This window comes from Entelurus aequoreus, linkage group LG07 (genome assembly GCF_033978785.1).
Source record: "Entelurus aequoreus isolate RoL-2023_Sb linkage group LG07, RoL_Eaeq_v1.1, whole genome shotgun sequence".
Lineage (NCBI taxonomy): Eukaryota > Metazoa > Chordata > Actinopteri > Syngnathiformes > Syngnathidae > Entelurus > Entelurus aequoreus.
In genome coordinates this window covers 11,471,276-11,491,301 of record NC_084737.1, presented here as the reverse complement: position 1 = coordinate 11,491,301, position 20,026 = coordinate 11,471,276, and the positions used below count along the sequence as shown (strand labels likewise).

The following is a 20,026-nucleotide window of genomic DNA, read 5'->3' as shown; positions in this document are numbered from 1 at the left end:
ATTCAGTTCAAGTACCAATGACTCATACATGTTCATTCAGTTCAAGTACCAATGACTCACGCATGTTCATTCAGTTCAAGTACCAATGACTCACACATGTTCATTCAGTTCAAGTACCAATGACTCGTACATGTTCATTCAGTTCAAGTACCAATGACTGATGCATGTTCATTCAGTTCAAGTACCGATGACTCATGCATGTTCATTCAGTTCAAGTACCGATGACTCATGCATGTTCATTCAGTTCAAGTACCAATGACTCATACATGTTCATTCAGTTCAAGTACCGATGACTCATGCATGTTCATTCAGTTCAAGTACCAATGACTCATGCATGTTCATGCAGTTCAAGTACCAATGACTCATACATGTTCATTCAGTTCAAGTACCAATGACTCATGCATGTTCATTCAGTTCAAGTACCGATGACTCATGCATGTTCATTCAGTTCAAGTACCAATGACTCATGCATGTTCATTCAGTTCATGTACCAATGACTCATGCATGTTCATTCAGTTCAAGTACCAATGACTCATGCATGTTCATTCAGTTCAAGTACCAATGACTCATGCATGTTCATTCAGTTCAAGTACCAATGACTCATGCATGTTCATTTAGTTCAAGTACCAATGACTCAGGCATGTTCATTCAGTTCAAGTACCAATGACTCATACATGTTCATTCAGTTCATGTACCAATGACTCATGCATGTTCATTCAGTTCAAGTACCAATGACTCATACATGTTCATTCAGTTCAAGTACCAATGACTCATACATGTTCATTCAGTTCAAGTACCAATGACTCAGGCATGTTCATTCAGTTCAAGGACCAATGACTCATGCATGTTCATTCAGTTCAAGTACCAATGACTCATACATGTTCTTTCAGTTCAAGTACCAATGACTCATGCATGTTCATTCAGTTCAAGTACCAATGACTCATGCATGTTCATTCAGTTCAAGTACCAATGACTCGTACATGTTCATTCAGTTCAAGTACCAATGACTCATGCATGTTCATTCAGTTCAAGTACCAATGACTCATGCATGTTCATTCAGTTCAAGTACCAATGACTCATACCTGTTCATTCAGTTCAAGTACCAATGACTCATACATGTTCATTCAGTTCAAGTACCAATGACTCATGCATGTTCATTCAGTTCAAGTACCAATGACTCATACCTGTTCATTCAGTTCAAGTACCAATGACTCATACATGTTCATTTAGTTCAAGTACCAATGACTCAGGCATGTTCATTCAGTTCAAGTACCAATGACTCATGCATGTTCATTCAGTTCAAGTACCAATGACTCATACATGTTCATTCAGTTCAAGTACCAATGACTCATACATGTTCATTCAGTTCAAGTACCAATGACTCACGCATGTTCATTCAGTTCAAGTACCAATGACTCACACATGTTCATTCAGTTCAAGTACCAATGACTCGTACATGTTCATTCAGTTCAAGTACCAATGACTGATGCATGTTCATTCAGTTCAAGTACCGACGACTCATGCATGTTCATTCAGTTCAAGTACCAATGACTCATACATGTTCATTCAGTTCAAGTACCGATGACTCATGCATGTTCATTCAGTTCAAGTACCAATGACTCATGCATGTTCATGCAGTTCAAGTACCAATGACTCATACATGTTCATTCAGTTCAAGTACCAATGACTCATGCATGTTCATTCAGTTCAAGTACCGATGACTCATGCATGTTCATTCAGTTCAAGTACCAATGACTCATGCATGTTCATTCAGTTCATGTACCAATGACTCATGCATGTTCATTCAGTTCAAGTACCAATGACTCATGCATGTTCATTCAGTTCAAGTACCAATGACTCATGCATGTTCATTCAGTTCAAGTACCAATGACTCATGCATGTTCATTTAGTTCAAGTACCAATGACTCAGGCATGTTCATTCAGTTCAAGTACCAATGACTCATACATGTTCATTCAGTTCATGTACCAATGACTCATGCATGTTCATTCAGTTCAAGTACCAATGACTCATACATGTTCATTCAGTTCAAGTACCAATGACTCACACATGTTCATTCAGTTCAAGTACCAATGACTCATGCATGTTCATTCAGTTCAAGTACCAATGACTCATGCATGTTCATTCAGTTCAAGTACCAATGACTCATACATGTTCATTCAGTTCAAGTACCAATGACTCATACATGTTCATTCAGTTCAAGTACCAATGACTCATGCATGTTCATTCAGTTCAAGTACCAATGACTCATGCATGTTCATTCAGTTCAAGTACCAATGACTCATGCATGTTCATTCAGTTCAAGTACCAATGACTCATGCATGTTCATTCAGTTCAAGTACCAATGACTCATGCATGTTCATTCAGTTCAAGTACCAATGACTCGTACATGTTCATTCAGTTCAAGTACCAATGACTCATACATGTTCATTCAGTTCAAGTACCAATGACTCATGCATGTTCATTCAGTTCAAGTACCAATGACTCATACCTGTTCATTCAGTTCAAGTACCAATGACTCATGCATGTTCATTCAGTTCAAGTACCAATGACTCATGCATGTTCATTCAGTTCAAGTACCAATGACTCGTACATGTTCATTCAGTTCAAGTACCAATGACTCATGCATGTTCATTCAGTTCAAGTACCAATGACTCATGCATGTTCATTCAGTTCAAGTACCAATGACTCACATGTTCCTTCAGTTCAAGTACCAATGACTCGTACATGTTCATTCAGTTCAAGTACCAATGACTCGTACATGTTCATTCAGTTCAAGTACCAATGACTCATACATGTTCATTCAGTTCAAGTACCAATGACTCATGCATGTTCATTCAGTTCAAGTACCAATGACTCATGCATGTTCATTCAGTTCAAGTACCAATGACTCATACATGTTCATTCAGTTCAAGTACCAATGACTCATGCATGTTCATTCAGTTCAAGTACCAATGACTCATGCATGTTCATTCAGTTCAAGTACCAATGACTCATGCATGTTCATTCAGTTCAAGTACCAATGACTCATGCATGTTCATTCAGTTCAAGTACCAATGACTCATACATGTTCATTCAGTTCAAGTACCAATGACTCGTACATGTTCATTCGGTTCAAGTACCAATGACTCATGCATGTTCATTCAGTTGTTTCCTTTTGTAGAAAAAGCCAGAGAACACATGACACAAACCTGTAGTGGCAGCTTTCTGGCTTTAAAGTAGCAGTAAAAAAATACCATCTTTGACTAGTGTTTTTGTCTTATAGAGGATCTTTGACTAGTGTTTTTGTCACAGAGGATCTTTGACTAGTGTTTTTGTCATATAGAGGATCTTTGACTCGTGTTTATGTCATATAGAGGATCTTTGACTAGTGTTTTTGTCACATAGAGGATCTTTGACTAGTGTTTTTGTCACATAGAGGATCTTTGACTAGTTTTTTTGTCATAAAGAGGATCTTTGACTAGTTTTTTTGTCATAGAGGATCTTTGACTAGTTTTTTGTCATAAAGAGGATCTTTGACTAGTGTTTTTGTCATATAGAGGATCTTTGACTAGTGTTTTTGTCATATAGAGTATCTTTGACTAGTGTTTTTGTCATATAGAGGATCTTTGAGTAGTGTTTTTGTCATAAAGAGGATATTTGACTAGTGTTTTTGTCACATGGAGGATCTTCAACTAGTGTTTTTGTCACATAGAGGATCTTTGACTAGTGTTTTTGCCATATAGAGGATCTTTGACTAGTGTTTTTGTCATAAAGAGGATCTTTGACTAGTGTTTTTGTCATATAGAGGATCTTTGACTAGTGTTTTTGTCACATAGAGGATCTTTGACTAGTGTTTTTGTCATGTAGAGGATCTTTGACTAGTGTTTTTGTCATATAGAGGATCTTTGGACTAGTGTTTTTGTCACATAGAGAATCTTTGACTAGTGTTTTTGTCATATAGAGGATATTTGACTGGTAATTTTTGTCATATAGAGGATCTTTGACTAGTGTTTTTGTCATTTAGAGGATCTTTGACTAGTGTTTTTGTCACATAGAGGATCTTTGACTAGAGTTTTTGTCACATAGAGGATCTTTGACTAGTGTTTTTGTCATGATATAGAGGACTGTTGATTAGTGTTTTTGCTGTAGCTTCCTAAAGACAGCAGAGGACTCTGGTGTTATATAGAGGATCTTTGACTAGAGTTTTTGTCATATAAAGGATCTTTTTTTAATATAGAGGATCTTTGACTAGTGATTGTGTCATATAGAGGATATTTGACTAGTGTTTTTGTCATATAGAGGATGTTTGACTAGTGTTTTTGTCACAGAGGATCTTTGACTAGTGTTTTGTCACATAGAGGATCTTTGACTAGTGTTTTTGTCATATAGACGATATTTGACTAGTAATTTTTGTCATATAGAGGATCTTTGACTAGTGTTTTTGTCATAGAGGATCTTTGGACTAGTGTTTTTGTCACATAGAGGATCTTTGACTAGTGTTTTTGTCATATAGACGATATTTGACTAGTAATTTTTGTCATATAGAGGATCTTTGACTAGTGTTTTTGTCATTTACAGGATCTTTGACTAGTGTTTTTGTCATATAGAGGATCTTTGATTAGTGTTTTTGTCACATAGAGGTTCCTTGACTAGTGTTTTTGTCATATAGAGGATCTTTGACTTGTGTTTTTGTCACATAGAGGATCTTTGACTAGTGTTTTCGGACATAATGTAAAGTGAAATAATATGAGATTGTGTGATGTATTATACTGTAAGTGTGTTCATGTTCGAAATAAACTAAAGAAAGAAAGAAGTTTGGCTGCAGTTTACCTGTCGGGTGAACTTGTATCCGCAGTCGCCACATTCAAACTTCCGCATGCCTTTATGGCGCCGCAGGTGAACGCTCAGTTGCTCTTTGGCTGGCAGGGAGGACACATGATCCTATTATTGGAGCCAAAATGGAGGCTGTGTTGTTGGTGTGTTTTTACCCTTAAAGGTCTTGCTACAAATATGGCAGCAGTGGGGCCGACCCTCCTCGTGCTTGCTGGCCTTGTGGCGGAGGAGCGCGCCCTTCTCGGAGAAGCGCCGCTCGCACGCGTCGCACGGGAAGGGACGCTCGCCCGTGTGCGTGCGGTGATGTTTGTCCAGGCTGGCTGGCGTCCGGCAGAAGGCAAACGTTAGTGCGGGAAACAGGCGGGAGGCGAGGGTGGTTGTGGTTCACCTTGCGTTCGGAAGGTTTTGCCGCACAGGTGACACTGGTAGGGCCGCTCGCCGCTGTGCACGCGCAGGTGCATGTTGAGGTTGTTCTTCTGGGAGAAGGCGTGGTTGCAGACGCTGCACACGAAGGGACGCTCGTTCCTGCCGGGACAATTCAAGTCATGCGCTTTCAATTCTAGCATTCAAAAATGACATTAAAGATTATAGCTCACATGCTAACTGTGTTTTGTAGCCTGAAAACAAACTAAAGAGTGACAAAAAAATAAAAGTGACACGCAAATGACACAGGTGTGCTTTTAAAAACACACCGTGGTCATGGTCCAACTTCTACTTGTATCATATTGTACTCAATACATAATCTCCCTGTCTGGTCAAAGCTACTTCAGTTGGAGCTGTGGCGCCCTCTAGTGGCATCCAGGTGCACAGCGCCTACCTGTGGTCAATACATACTTCTCCCTGTCTGGTCAAAGCTACTTCAGTTGGAGCTGTGGCGCCCTCTAGTGGCGTCCAGGTGCACAGCGCCTACCTGTGGTCAATACATAATCTCCCTGTCTGGTCAAAGCTACTTGAGTTGGAGCTGTGGTGCCCTCTAGTGGCGTCCAGGTGCACAGTGCCTACCTGTGGATGGCTTTGATGTGCATCTGCAGGCCGTTGCGACTGGAGGCTCGATGGCCGCACTCCTCGCACACAAACGGCTTCTCGCCACGATGTTTGGACGCCTCGTGCACGCGCAGCTCCGAGCGCGTTAGGAAGGTTTTGGGGCACTGAGGGCACTGAAAGACACGTGGAGTTTGTCATATAGAGGATCTTTGGTTAGGGTTTTTGTCATAATATAGAGGACTGCTGACTAGTGTTTTTGCTGTCGCTTCCTAAAGACAGCAGAGGACTCTGGTGGTATATAGAGGATCTTTGACTAGTGTTTTTGTCATATAGAGGATCTTTGACTAGTGTTTTTGTCATATAGAGGATATTTGACTAGTGTTTTTGTCATGATATAGAGGATCTTTGACTAGAGTTTTTCTCATGATATAGAGGACTGTTGACTATAGTGTTTTTGTTGTCGCTTCCTAAAGACAGCAGAAGACTCTGGTGTTATATAGAGGATCTTTGACTAGAGTTTTTGTCATATAGAGGATCTTTGACTAGTGTTTTTGTCATGATATAGAGGACTGTTGACTAGTGTTTTTGCTGTAGCTTCCTAAAGACAGCAGAGGACTCTGGTGTTATATAGAGGATCTTTGACTAGTGTTTTTGTCATAATATAGAGGACTGTTGACTAGTGTTTTTGCTGTAGCTTCCTATAAAACAGCAGAGGGCTTTGGTGTTATATAGAGGATCTTTGACTAGTGTTTTTGTCACATAGAGGACTGTTGACTCGTGTTTTTGCTGTAGCTTCCTAAAGACAGCAGAGGACTCTGGTGTTATATAGAGGATCTTTGACTAGTGTTTTTGTCATGATATAGAGGACTGTTGACTAGTGTTTTTGCTGTAGCTTCCTAAAGACAGCAGAGGACTCTGGTGTTATATAGAGGATCTTTGACTAGTGTTTTTGTCATAATATAGAGGACTGTTGACTAGTGTTTTTGCTGTAGCTTCCTATAAAACAGCAGAGGGCTTTGGTGTTATATAGAGGATCTTTGACTGGAGTTTTTGTCATAATATAGAGGACTGTTGACTCGTGTTTTTGCTGTAGCTTCTTATAAAACAGCAGATGACTCTGGTGTTGTATAGAGGATCTTTGACTAGTGTTTTTGTCATAATATAGAGGACTGTTGACTCGTGTTTTTGCTGTAGCTTCCTAAAGACCGCAAAGGACTCTGGTGTCATATAGAGGATCTTTGACTCGTGTTTTTGTCATTATATAGAGGATCTTTGACTAGTGTTTTTGCTATAGCTTCCTAAAGACAGCAAATGACTCTGGTGTTAAATAGAGGATTTTTGACTAGAGGTTTTGTCATATAGACGACTGTTGACTAGTGTTTTTGTCATGATATAGAGGATCTTTGACTAGTGTTTTTGCTGTAGCTTCCTAAAGACAGCAAAGGACTCTGGTGGCATATAGAGGATCTTTGAATAGTGTTTTTGTCATGATATAGAGGATCTTTGACTAGTGTTTTTGCTATAGGTTCCTAAAGACAGCAAATGACTCTGGTGTTATATAGAGGATTTTTGACTAGAGGTTTTGTCATATAGAGGATCTTTGACTAGTGTTTTTGTCATATAGAGGGGTGTTGACTAGTGTTTTTGTCATAATATAGAGGATCTTTAACTAGTGTTTTTGCTGTAGCTTCCTAAAAACAGCAGAGGACTCTTGTGTTATATAGAGGATCTTTGACTAGTGTTTTTGTCATTAAATAGAGGATCTTTGAGTAGTGTTTTTGTCACTATATAGAGGATCTTTGACTAGTGTTTTTGCTGTCGCTTCTTAAAAACCGCATAGGGCTCCTGTCAATAAAGAGAATATTTGACTATAATTTTTGTCATATAGAGGATCTTTGTCTGGAGCTTTGGCAGTACATCCTTGAAAACAGCTGATCACTCCTGTCACATAGAGGATCTTTGACTAGTGTTTTTGTCATAATATAGAGGACTGTTGACTCGTGTTTTTGCTGTAGCTTCCTAAACACAGCAGAGGACTCTGGTGATATATAGAAGATGTTTGACTAGTGTTTTTGTCATAATATAGAGGATCTTTGACTAGTATTTTTGCTGTAGCTTCCTAAAAACAGCACAGGGCTCCTGTCAATAAAGACAATCTTTGACTATAATTTTTGTCATATAGAGGATTTTTGTCTGGAGTTTTTGCAGTACATCCTTGAAAACAGCCGATCACTCCTGTGATATAAAGGATCTTTGACTAGTGTTTTTGTCATAATATAGAGGACTGTTAACTAGTGTTTTTGCTGTAGCTTCCTAAAAACAGCAGAGGACTCTGGTGTCATATAGAGGATCTTTGAGGTCCACTGGTGGCATCAATGATTGCCTAAATGGACTCACAGCGTGTGGTTTGGGGTGTCCGTGGACCTTCATCATGTGAGCCGTCAGGTTCTTCTTGTACATGAAGTGTTCGGCGCACGTCGAACACTAGAAGACAAAAAGACAACACTAGAAGACAAAAAGACAACACTAGAAGACAAAAAGACCACAAAGTCCAGCAGCACTAAGCGGCGTGACATCACCTGCACGTACCTTGTAGGGTGTGTGTCCCGTGTGTGACACCACGTGTGCACGCAGCTCCTCTTTGCCTGGAAACGTGGTCGAGCACGTGGGACAGGCGTAGGTCTGTGGCGCACACGGAAAACACCAACGCATCACCGATCACATTTCAAAGACATGGCTGGAACAGGTGGGTGCCATGATTGGGTATAAAAGCAGCTTCCATGAAATGCTCAGTCATTCACAAACAAGGACGGGGCGAGGGTCACCACTTTGTCAACAAATGTGTGAGCAAATTGTTTAAGAACAACATTTCTCAACCAGCTATTGCAAGGAATTTAGGGATTTAACCATCTACGCTCCGTAATATCATCAAAAGGAATCTGGAGAAATCACTGCACGTAAGCGAAAATGCCCGTGACCTTCGATCCCTCAGGCTGTACTGCATCAAAAAGCGACATCAGTGTGTAAAGGATATCACCACATGGGCTCAGGAACACTTCAGAAAACCACTGTCAGTAACTACAGTTGGTCGCTACATCTGTAAGTGCAAGTTAAAACTCTACAATGCAAAGCGAAAGCCATTTATCAACAACACCCAGAAACGCCGCCAGCTTGGCTGGGCCCGAGCTCATCTAAGATGGACTGATGCAAAGTGGAAAAGTGTTCTGTGGTCTGACAAGTCCACATTTCAAATTGTTTTTGGAAACGTTGGACATCGTGTCCTCCGGACCAAAGAGGAAAAGAACCATCCGGATTGTTATAGGCGCAAAGTGTAAAAGCCAGCATGTGTGATGGTATGGGGGTGTATTAGTGCCCAAGACATGGGTAACTTACACATCTGTGAAGGCACCATTAATGCTGAAAGGTACATACAGGTTTTGGAGCAACATATGTTGCCATCCAAGCAACGTATTTCAGCAAGACAACACCAAGCCACGTGTTACATCAACGTGGCTTCATAGTAAAAGAGTGTGGGTACTAGACTGGCCTGCCTGTAGTCCAGACCTGTCTCCAATTGAAAATGTGTGGCGCATTATGAAGCCTAAAATACCACAATGGAGACCCCCGGACTGTTGAACAACTTAAGCTGTACATCAAGCAAGAATGGGAAAGAATTCCACCTGAGAAGCTTCAAAAATGTGTCTCCTCAGTTCCCAAACCTTTACTGAGTGTTGTTAAAAGGAAAGGCCATGTAACACAGTGTTGAACATGCCCCTGTGACAACTTTTTTGCAATGTGTTGCTGCCATTAAATTCTAAGTTGATGATTATTTGCCAAAAAAAGCGAAGTTTCTCAGTGTGAACATGAAATATCTTTGCAGTATATTCAATTGAATATAAGTTGAACAGGATTTGCAAATCATTGTATTCTCTTTTTATTTACCATTTTACACAACGTGACAACTTCACTGCTTTTGGGTTTTGTATATACACTATATTACCAAAAGTATTTGGCCACCCATCCAAATGTTCAGAATTAGGTGTCCTAATCACTTGGCCCGGTGTATCAAATCAAGCACTTAGGCATGGAGACTGTTTCTACAAACATTTGTGAAAGAATGGGCCGCTCTCAGTGATTTCCAGCATGGAACTGTCATAGGATGCAACAAATCCAGTCGTGAAATTTCCTCGCTCCTAAATATTTCAAAGTCAACTTTATTATAAGAAAATGGAAGAGTTTGGGGAACAACAGCAACTCAGCCACCAAGTGGTAGGCCACGTAAACTGACAGAGGTCAGCATAGTGCAAAGACTTTCTGCACCGTCAGTTGCTACAGAGCTCCAAACTTCATGTGACCTTCCAATTAGCCCACGTGCAGTACGCAGAGAGCTTCGTGGAATGGGTTTCCATGGCCGAGCAGCTGCATCTAAGCCATACATCACCAAGTCCAATACAGAGCGTGGGATGCAGTGGAGACGCCTTCTCTGGACTGATGAATCACGCTTTTCTATTTGATGGACCAGTCTGGGTTTGGAGGTTGCCGGGACAACGCTACATTTCGGACGAGTGGGAAATTTGGTGGAGGAGGAATTATGGTGTGGGGTTGTTTTTTAGGAGTTGGGCTTGGCCCCTTAGTTCCAGTGAAAGGAACGTTGAATGCTCCAGGATAGCAAAACATTTTGGACAATTCCATGCTCCCAACCTGGTGGGAGCAGTTTGGAGCGTGTCCCCTTCCTTTTCCAACATGACTGTGCACAAAGCAAGGTCCATAAAGACATGGTGTGGATGAACTTGACTGGCCTGCACAGAGTCCTGACCTGAACCCAATATAACACATTTGGGATGAATTAGAACGGAGACTGAGAGCCAACATCAGTGTGTGACCTCACCAATGCGCTTTTGAAATTCCTACAAACACACTCGGCAACCTTGTGGACAGCCCTCAGAGAAGAGTTGAAGCTGTAATAGCTGCAAAAGGCGGACCCACATCATATTGAACCCTATGGGTTAGGAATGGGATGGCACTTCAAGTTCATATGGCCATATAGCGTATAAACGACGTGGTTGTCCTCACCTGTGGTGTGGTGCAATGTCTGACCTCATGGATCATCAGATTCTCCTTCCGGAAGTAACGCTTCCCACATTTCTGGCAACCAAAGGGTTTCTCTCCAGTGTGTCGTCTTGGACAAAAAAAACAACATGAGACTTTTCAGTTCCACAATGCTAACAACACGGTCCTCTACCTGTTGTGGACTTTGAGGTAGTATTTGCTCTTGAAGACTTTGCGGCAGACGGGACACTGCACAGAACTGCTCGACTCGTCCTCCGGCGCTTCGCCGTCGTCCCCGTTGGTCTCCAGCTGGGAGGCTGCGAGGGACGCGGTCTCGCCGGGACCGGACTGGCGGACGGGAACGTACTCCTCGTCGGAGTCCGGGACGGTCGTGTCAAAGTCCTCACCCGCGTCTGTGTCGCTCGGCGGCCCGCTGGCCTGCAAGTAGCATTGTGTCATTGTGTGTTGTGTCCACATGGTGGCGCTGTAGTCTCATGGAGACCTTTTACACATTTTAAAACAGCAGATTGAAATATAACATAAAAGTTTTTAGAAATAACTTCCTGTCTGCCAAATCACTCCTGTCACATGGAGGATCTTTGACTAGCATTTCTACAGTAGATCTTTAAAACTCCTGTCATATAAAGGATCTTTGACTAGTGTTTTTGTCATAATATAGACTGTTGACTCATGTTTTTGCTGTAGCTTCCTAAAGACAGCAGAGGACTCTGGTGATATATATATAGGATCTTTGACTGTTTTTGTCATATAAAGGATCTTTGACTAGTGTTTTTGTCATATAGAGGATCTTTGACTAGTTTGTCATATAGAGGATCTTTGACTGTTTTTGTCATATAAAGGATCTTTGACTAGTGTTTTTGTCATAGAGGATCTTTGACTAGTTTGTCATATAGAGGATCTTTGACTAGTGTTTTTGTCATATAGAGGATATTTGACTAGTGTTTTTGTCATATAGAGGATCTTTGACTAGTGTTTTTGTCATATAGAGGATCTTTGACTAGTGTTTTGTCATATAGAGGATATTTGACTAGTGTTTTTGTCATATAGAGGATCTTTGACTAGTGTTCTTGTCATATAGAGGATATTTGACTAGTTTGTCATATAGGGGATCTTTGACTAGTGTTTTTGTCATATAGAGGATCTTTGACTAGTGTTTTGTCATATAGAGGATATTTGACTAGTGTTTTTGTCATATAGAGGATCTTTGACTAGTGTTCTTGTCATATAGAGGATATTTGACTAGTTTGTCATATAGGGGATCTTTGACTAGTGTTTTTGTCATATAGAGGATATTTGACTAGTGTTTATGTCATATAGAGGATCTTTCACTAGTGTTTTTGTCATATAGAGGATCTTTGACTAGTGTTGTTGTCATATAAAGGATCTTTGACTAGTGTTTTTGTCATATAGAGGATCTTTGACTAGTGTTTTTGTCATATAGAGGATCTTTGACTAGTGTTTTTGTCATATAGAGGATCTTTGACTAGTGTTTTTGTCATATAGAGGATCTTTGACTAGTTTGTCATATAGGGGATCTTTGACTAGTGTTTTTGTCATATAGAGGATATTTGACTAGTGTTTATGTCATATAGAGGATCTTTGACTAGTTTGTCATGTAGAGGATCTTTGACTAGTGTTTTTGTCATATAGAGGATCTTTCACTAGTGTTTTTGTCATATAGGGGATCTTTGACTAGTGTTGTTGTCATATAAAGGATCTTTGACTAGTGTTTTTGTCATATAGAGGATCTTTGACTAGTGTTTTTGTCATATAGAGGATCTTTGACTAGTGTTTTTGTCATATAGAGGATCTTTGACTAGTGTTTTTGTCATATAGAGGATCTTTGACTAGTTTGTCATATAGGGGATCTTTGACTAGTGTTTTTGTCATATAGAGGATCTTTGACTAGTGTTTTTGTCATATAGAGGATCTTTGACTAGTTTGTCATTTAGGGGATCTTTGACTAGTGTTTTTGTCATATAGAGGATATTTGACTAGTGTTTTTGTCATATAGAGGATCTTTGACTAGTTTGTCATATAGAGGATCTTTGACTAGTGTTTTTGTCATATAGAGGATATTTGACTAGTGTTTTTGTCATATAGAGGATCTTTGACTAGTGTTTTTGTCATATAGAGGATCTTTGACTAGTGTTTTTGTCATGATATAGAGGATCTTTGACTAGTGTTTTTGTCATATAGAGGATCTTTGACTAGTGTTTTTGTCATAATATAGAGGACTGTTGACTCATGTTTTTGCTGTAGCTTCCTAAAGACAGCAGAGGACTCTGGTGATATATATAGGATCTTTGACTAGTGTTTTTGTCATATAGAGGATCTTTGACTAGTTTGTCATATAGAGGATCTTTGACTAGTGTTTTTGTCATATAGAGGATATTTGACTAGTGTTTTTGTCATATAGAGGATCTTTGACTAGTGTTTTTGTCATAATATAGAGGACTGTTGACTCATGTTTTTGCTGTAACTTCCCAAAGACAGCAGAGGACTCTGGTGATATATATAGGATCTTTGACTAGTGTTTTTGTCATATAAAGGATCTTTGACTAGTGTTTTTGTCATATAGAGGATCTTTGACTAGTGTTTTTGTCATATAGAGGATCTTTGACTAGTGTTTTTGTCATATAGAGGATATTTGACTAGTGTTTTTGTCATATAGAGGATCTTTGACTAGTGTTTTTGTCATATAGAGGATCTTTGACTAGTGTTTTTGTCATATAGAGGATATTTGACTAGTGTTTTTGTCATATAGAGGATCTTTGACTAGTTTTTTTGTCATATAGAGGATCTTTGACTAGTGTTTGTCATATAAAGGATCTTTGACTAGTGTTTTTGTCATATAGAGGATCTTTGACTAGTGTTTTTGTCATATAGAGGATCTTTGACTAGTGTTTTTGTCATATAGAGGATCTTTGACTAGTGTTTTTGTCATATAGAGGATCTTTGACTAGTTTGTCATATAGGGGATCTTTGACTAGTGTTTTTGTCATATAGAGGATCTTTGACTAGTGTTTTTGTCATATAGAGGATCTTTGACTAGTTTGTCATTTAGGGGATCTTTGACTAGTGTTTTTGTCATATAGAGGATATTTGACTAGTGTTTTTGTCATATAGAGGATCTTTGACTAGTTTGTCATGTAGAGGACCTTTGACTAGTGTTTTTGTCATATAGAGGATCTTTGACTAGTGTTTTTGTCATATAGAGGATCTTTGACTAGTGTTTTTGTCATATAAAGGATCTTTGACTAGTGTTTTTGTCATATAGAGGATCTTTGACTAGTGTTTTTGTCATATAGAGGATCTTTGACTAGTTTGTCATTTAGGGGATCTTTGACTAGTGTTTTTGTCATATAGAGGATATTTGACTAGTGTTTTTGTCATATAGAGGATCTTTGACTAGTTTGTCATGTAGAGGATCTTTGACTAGTGTTTTTGTCATATAGAGGATCTTTGACTAGTGTTTTTGTCATATAGAGGATCTTTGACTAGTGTTTTTGTCATATAAAGGATCTTTGACTAGTGTTTTTGTCATATAGAGGATCTTTGACTAGTGTTTTTGTCATATAGAGGATCTTTGACTAGTGTTTTTGTCATATAGAGGATCTTTGACTAGTTTGTCATTTAGGGGATCTTTGACTAGTGTTTTTGTCATATAGAGGATATTTGACTAGTGTTTTTGTCATATAGAGGATCTTTGACTAGTTTGTCATGTAGAGGATCTTTGACTAGTGTTTTTGTCATATAGAGGATCTTTGACTAGTGTTTTTGTCATATAGAGGATCTTTGACTAGTGTTTTTGTCATATAAAGGATCTTTGACTAGTGTTTTTGTCATATAGAGGATCTTTGACTAGTGTTTTTGTCATATAGAGGATCTTTGACTAGTGTTTTTGTCATATAGAGCAGTGGTCCCCAACCTTTTTGTAGCTGCGGACCGGTCAACGCTTGAAAATTTGTCCCACGGACCGGTGGGGGGGTATTTAAAAAAAAAAAAAAATTTTTTTACATAAATAAATACAATCATGTGTGCTTACGGACTGTATCCCTGCAGACTGTATTGATCTATATTGATATATAATGTATATATTGTGTTTTTTATGTTGATTTCATTAAAAAAAAAAAAAAAAAAAAAATTTTAATTCTTGTGCGGCCCGGTACCAGTCGGTCCGCGGCCCGGTGGTTGGGGACCACTGATATAGAGGATCTTTGTCTGGTGTTTTTGCAGTACATCCTTAAAAACGACAGATCACTCTCATGTTAGAGGATCTTTGACCAGCATTTTTACAGTAGATCATTAAAAACAGTAAAACCCTCTTGTCATATAGAGGATCTTTGACTAGTGTTTTTGCAGTACATCCTTAAATACAACAGATCACTCTTATTTTACAGAGGATCACTAACTATAACTAACAATAATTCTTCAAAGTCATAATTACTAAGACTTTGCGATAAAAAGTTGTATTACGAGAATATACTCATGTATTGTAAAATAGTAAATGGAAAAAAATATATTTTAAAAAGTCAAAACATAAAAATTGTTTTTTTCCAGAATAGGATTGTAAATTTACAAGACTTTTGTCATAAAATTACAAGACAACTAACGATAGTTATTCTAAGTCGTAATTTAATGAAACTCATAATCCATAACATTACGGAGAAAAAAAGACAAGATTAAATTTACAAGAAAACATGAAGAGCATAAAGTACCTATCGTAATGTTATGACAAATCTTGTAAAATTGAAATTTTATACAGAACAGTGCTGCTAGGATCCTGATGAGAATGCGGAGATACGACCATATCACACCAATTCTCAAATCCCTTCACTGGCTTCCTGTTCCACTCAAAGTCTCCCTACTAACCCACCAGTGCCTCCATGGTAATGCGCCCCTCTACCTCAAAGAACTACTCACCCCCAAATCCTCCACACACCACCTCCAACCTCCGAGGACAAAGCTGCGAACAATGGGAGACCGGGCTTTCTGCTCCACCACTCCCAGTCTGTGGAACGCTCTCCCTGACCACCTGAGGGCACCACAGACTGTGGATGCTTTTAAAAAAGGCTTAAAAATACTTTTTTTTTTTTTAGATATATGCATACTAGTTCTAGCTATTTGGCTGTTCTATTTTTAATTTTAATTTAATTATTTATTTAATGTTTATTATCTTTATTTTTTTAATACACTGTAGCACTTTGAGGTTTTTTACTCAATGTAAAGTGCTTTTTACAAATAAAATCTATTATTATTATTATTCATGTGAAATATTTTTTTGTACAACGTTAGGACTTTGACTTAATATTCATATTTTTCTAATACACAATTTTATTCTTGTATAATTAAACATGTTTTTATCATATTATGACACAAGTCTCATTAAGTTACAACTTTTCTTCGAAGAATTATGCTTGTTTTTTTTTTTGGTAATGTCATGACGAGTCATTCATGTGAAAAGTTTTGAATGTTATGACTTGAAAATGACATTATTAATGAATTCCCTTTTTTGTAATACAATATTTTGTATTCTTGTATAAAAAATAAAAAAAATCGTAATATACGAGTTGATTCTTATAAAATGGAAAATGATCATTTGCTGGGTTGCCACACCCCTTGGCAGCATTTGGCGAAGACTTCCTACCAAACAGGTTGAAATGATGTCTTTGATGCACTTACCTGACTCTCACCCGTCGTCTGCTCAGCGATGTCATGGCAAAATGTAGGCGGGGCTTCATCGTCCTCGTCCGCCATCAGCCGTCTGGGACCTTTGACCACTCGACCGGAGCGGGTGGTGGCGAGCGCGTTCACGCTTCCTGCGAGCGCGTTCACGCTTCCTGCGAGCGCGTCCGAGCCGCACTCCTCTTTGGCGCTCGTCGCCGTTTTATCCTCGAGACAGACGTCAGTCTCCGTCTTTCTTGGCCTGCCTCGCCCCCGCTTGAGAGGAGCGTCCGCGGGCGTGTCGCGGAATCGCTGACACAGCGCCAGCGCCTCGGGGACGCACAGGCTGGCCGCCGCGCTCTGCACCTTGTCCAGGACGCCGGGGTCCAGCTTGAGTTGTCCCGTGTAGACAAAGTCCAGCAGCACCTCCAGGCCCTCGCCGCAGCACTCCTGGAGGCTCAGCTCTTTGGCGGCGGACATGTCGGCGCCCTGGAAGGCGCGGCTGAAGCAGGCGAGGACGCCGCGGTGGGCGGCGTAGATGGCACCGTCCGACACTTTCAGCAGGGTGTCGCAGAAACTCCCTGCCGCCCTCTGCTGGTTCAAGGTGGACAGGACACGCTGGGCGTGCGTGGCAGCGCGCATTTCCACTGAAACAAATGCACTTTTTTTTATATTACCTCAACATATGTTTATATATTAACACAGGGGGTCAAACTGGTTTTCATTGAGGGCCACAATGCAGTTATGGTTGTCGCTTTTAACAATGAGGAATATATGAATATACATACAGTGTATATATATATATATATATGTATATATATATATATATATGTATATATATATATATATACGTATATGTATATGTATATATATATATATATATATAGAGGGCTGCAACAACTAATCGATTAAATCGATTATAAAAATATTGGCGATTAATTTAGTCATCGATTCGTTGGATCTATGCTATGCGCAGAGGCAATTTTTTTTTTAATATATATTTTTTTATAAACCTTTATTTATAAACTGCAACATTTACAAACAGCTGAGAAACAATAATCAAAATAAGTATGGTGCCGGTATGCTGTTTTTTTCCCAATAAAATACTGTAAAGGATAGAAATGTAGTATGTCTCTTTTATCCGATTATTAATCGATTAATCGATTTGCTGGAAGAGAGCATATATATATATATACACATGTGTGTATATATATATATATATATATATATATATATATATATATATATATATATATATATATATATATATATATATATATTAGGGCTGCAACTAACTAATTTTAATAATCGATTAATCTGTCGATTATTACTTCGATTAATCGATTAATAATCGGATAAAAGAGACATGTGTATATATATATATACACACACATATATGTATATATACACACACACACATATATATATATGTATATATATATATATATATATATATATATATATATATATATATATATATATATATATATATATATATATATATATATATACACATATATTAGGGCTGCAACTAACGATTAATTTTAATAATCTATTAATCTGTCGATTATTACTTCGATTAATCAATTGGATAAAAGAGACAAACTACATTTCTATCCTGTCTAGTATTTTATTGAAAAAAAACAGCATACTGGCACCATACTTATTTTGATTATTGTTTCTCAGCTGTTTGCAAATGTTGCAGTTTATAAATAAAGGTTTATAAAAATAAAAAAAAGATTTAAAAAATTTAAAAAAAAGTAGCCTCTGCGCATGCGCATAGCATAGATCCAACAAATCGATGACTAAATTAATTACCAACTAGTTTTATAATCTATTTTAATCAATTAGTTGTTGCAGCCCTAATATATATATATATATATATATATATATATATATATATATATATATATATATATATATATATATATATATATATATAATAACAATATATTTTTTTTTACATAAGCTGCAAAAAAAATATTTACATTTTACTTTAAAAACTGGCAGCTCAGTCACCAGAATTTTACAGTAAAAGTGTTTTTTTTTTTACAGTATATACATTTTTTTAATAAATGTAAAAACAATACCACTGTTTCTAGCGGGAAAAATCAAGCAACAGAGCTGCCAGTTTAGTTTAGTTTTTACCGTAAAATCTTGCTGTTTTAATGTTTATTTTTTAATGTTTTAGTGTATATGGAAAAAAAACTGTTCCAAAGTTGATTTTATGGTTAAAAACTCATGTCTCGGACACATCCGACCGGTAGGAGGCCACGGGGAAGACCCAGGACACGTTGGGAAGACTATATCTCCCGGCTGGCCTGGGAACGCCTCGGGATCCCCCGGGAGGAGCTGGACGAAGTGGCTGGGGAGAGGGGAAGTCTGGGCTTCCCCTGCTTAGGCTGCTGCCCCCGCGACCCCACCTCGGATAAGCGGAAGAAGATGGACGGATGGATGGAACTCAAAGTCAGCGGAATTTAGCCGCTCCCAGTCTGTGGAATGCTCTCCCTGACCACCTGAGGGCACCACAGACTGTGGATGCTTTTAAAAAAGGCTTAAAAACCTTTCTTTAAAAAAAAGCCTTTTTATAGATATATGCATAATAGTTCTAGCTATTAGGCTGTTCTGGTTTTTATTTATTTTTTATTATTTTTTTCAATACACTGTAGCACTTTGAGGTTGTTTGCTCAAAGTAAAGTGCTTTTTACAAATAAAATGTATTATTATTATTAACCATAACATCTATTGTCAATTTTACATTCTACAATTTGATTGATTTGTTTTTAAATCATAAGTAATGCAGATATTTAAGTACAGTATTTTATCTTTATTTTAACAAAGAATATTTTTGGAATACATGATAATATATTTTTTAACCAGAAACATAACTCTCTACCATGTTTGTTTACTCGGGGGAGTTTTACGACAGGCAGTTTACGGCACGGGCTAGGGAAAGGGAGCGCCTGATTTGCTCACCTCGCCTCACCCACGCACAGCACAATCTTGTTAGGTCGTACATTTTCATGTTATCGGTGTTATGACGTAATTGCTTCATATCAGCCTAATATTTATCGTACATCTCTATTATACAGATACAAAAAATAACGGGAAACCTCGACGTTTATTTCGTAGCATGCATTTTTCAAGACGCTCCCTTGGCTATTATGGCGCGCAGCAGTTGCTTTTTAAAAGCTCTACAAACACGGACGAAACCTTAACGTCGACTTGTAACTACTTATAAGCTGCGCGGTAACACTCAACGCAACAACGACGGCGTTATTTGCTGGAAGAGAGCAAAACTAGCTCCATTTACCTTCTTGTCGGCTCACAACTGTAACCGGAAGAGGAAGTGACGTCACGACTGGCCGAACTCCGGAATAGAAATGACGGGTTTAGTAGTTGTACCACAGTAGAGATACTCATACAAAAATATAATTTTTAAAAAGCTGCACGGTAACACTTAACGCGGTA

The 20,026-nt window shown here is 38.5% G+C and overlaps 1 protein-coding gene and 1 long non-coding RNA gene across 3 annotated transcripts in view; one reads left to right on the top strand and one right to left on the bottom strand.

Annotated features, from left to right (window-relative positions):
- LOC133653377 (uncharacterized) overlaps window positions 1-16,800 on the top strand; it is a 32,308-nt gene extending 15,508 nt beyond the window's left edge. The window contains exon 3 of the long non-coding RNA XR_009826717.1: window positions 15,657-16,800. This is a non-coding gene — a long non-coding RNA (uncharacterized LOC133653377). The remainder of the gene's footprint in view (window positions 1-15,656) is intronic.
- Window positions 1-20,026, bottom strand: part of zbtb48 (zinc finger and BTB domain containing 48) — a 34,880-nt gene that overhangs the window by 14,670 nt on the left and 184 nt on the right. Inside the window, exons 1-10 of one of the 2 annotated variants that reach the window (XM_062052571.1) lie at window positions 19,869-19,951; window positions 16,574-17,202; window positions 11,061-11,305; window positions 10,892-10,997; window positions 8,408-8,500; window positions 8,216-8,302; window positions 5,837-5,991; window positions 5,223-5,359; window positions 4,990-5,154; window positions 4,832-4,920 (exon numbers count right to left, since the gene is read on the bottom strand). In XM_062052571.1, the coding sequence (XP_061908555.1) occupies window positions 4,832-4,920; window positions 4,990-5,154; window positions 5,223-5,359; window positions 5,837-5,991; window positions 8,216-8,302; window positions 8,408-8,500; window positions 10,892-10,997; window positions 11,061-11,305; window positions 16,574-17,197 (1,701 nt within the window). In that variant the 5' untranslated portion in view covers window positions 17,198-17,202; window positions 19,869-19,951. Of the gene's footprint in view, window positions 1-4,831; window positions 4,921-4,989; window positions 5,155-5,222; window positions 5,360-5,836; window positions 5,992-8,215; window positions 8,303-8,407; window positions 8,501-10,891; window positions 10,998-11,060; window positions 11,306-16,573; window positions 17,203-19,868; window positions 19,952-20,026 lie in introns of those variants that run through there. The other variant, XM_062052572.1, reaches the window with a different exon arrangement.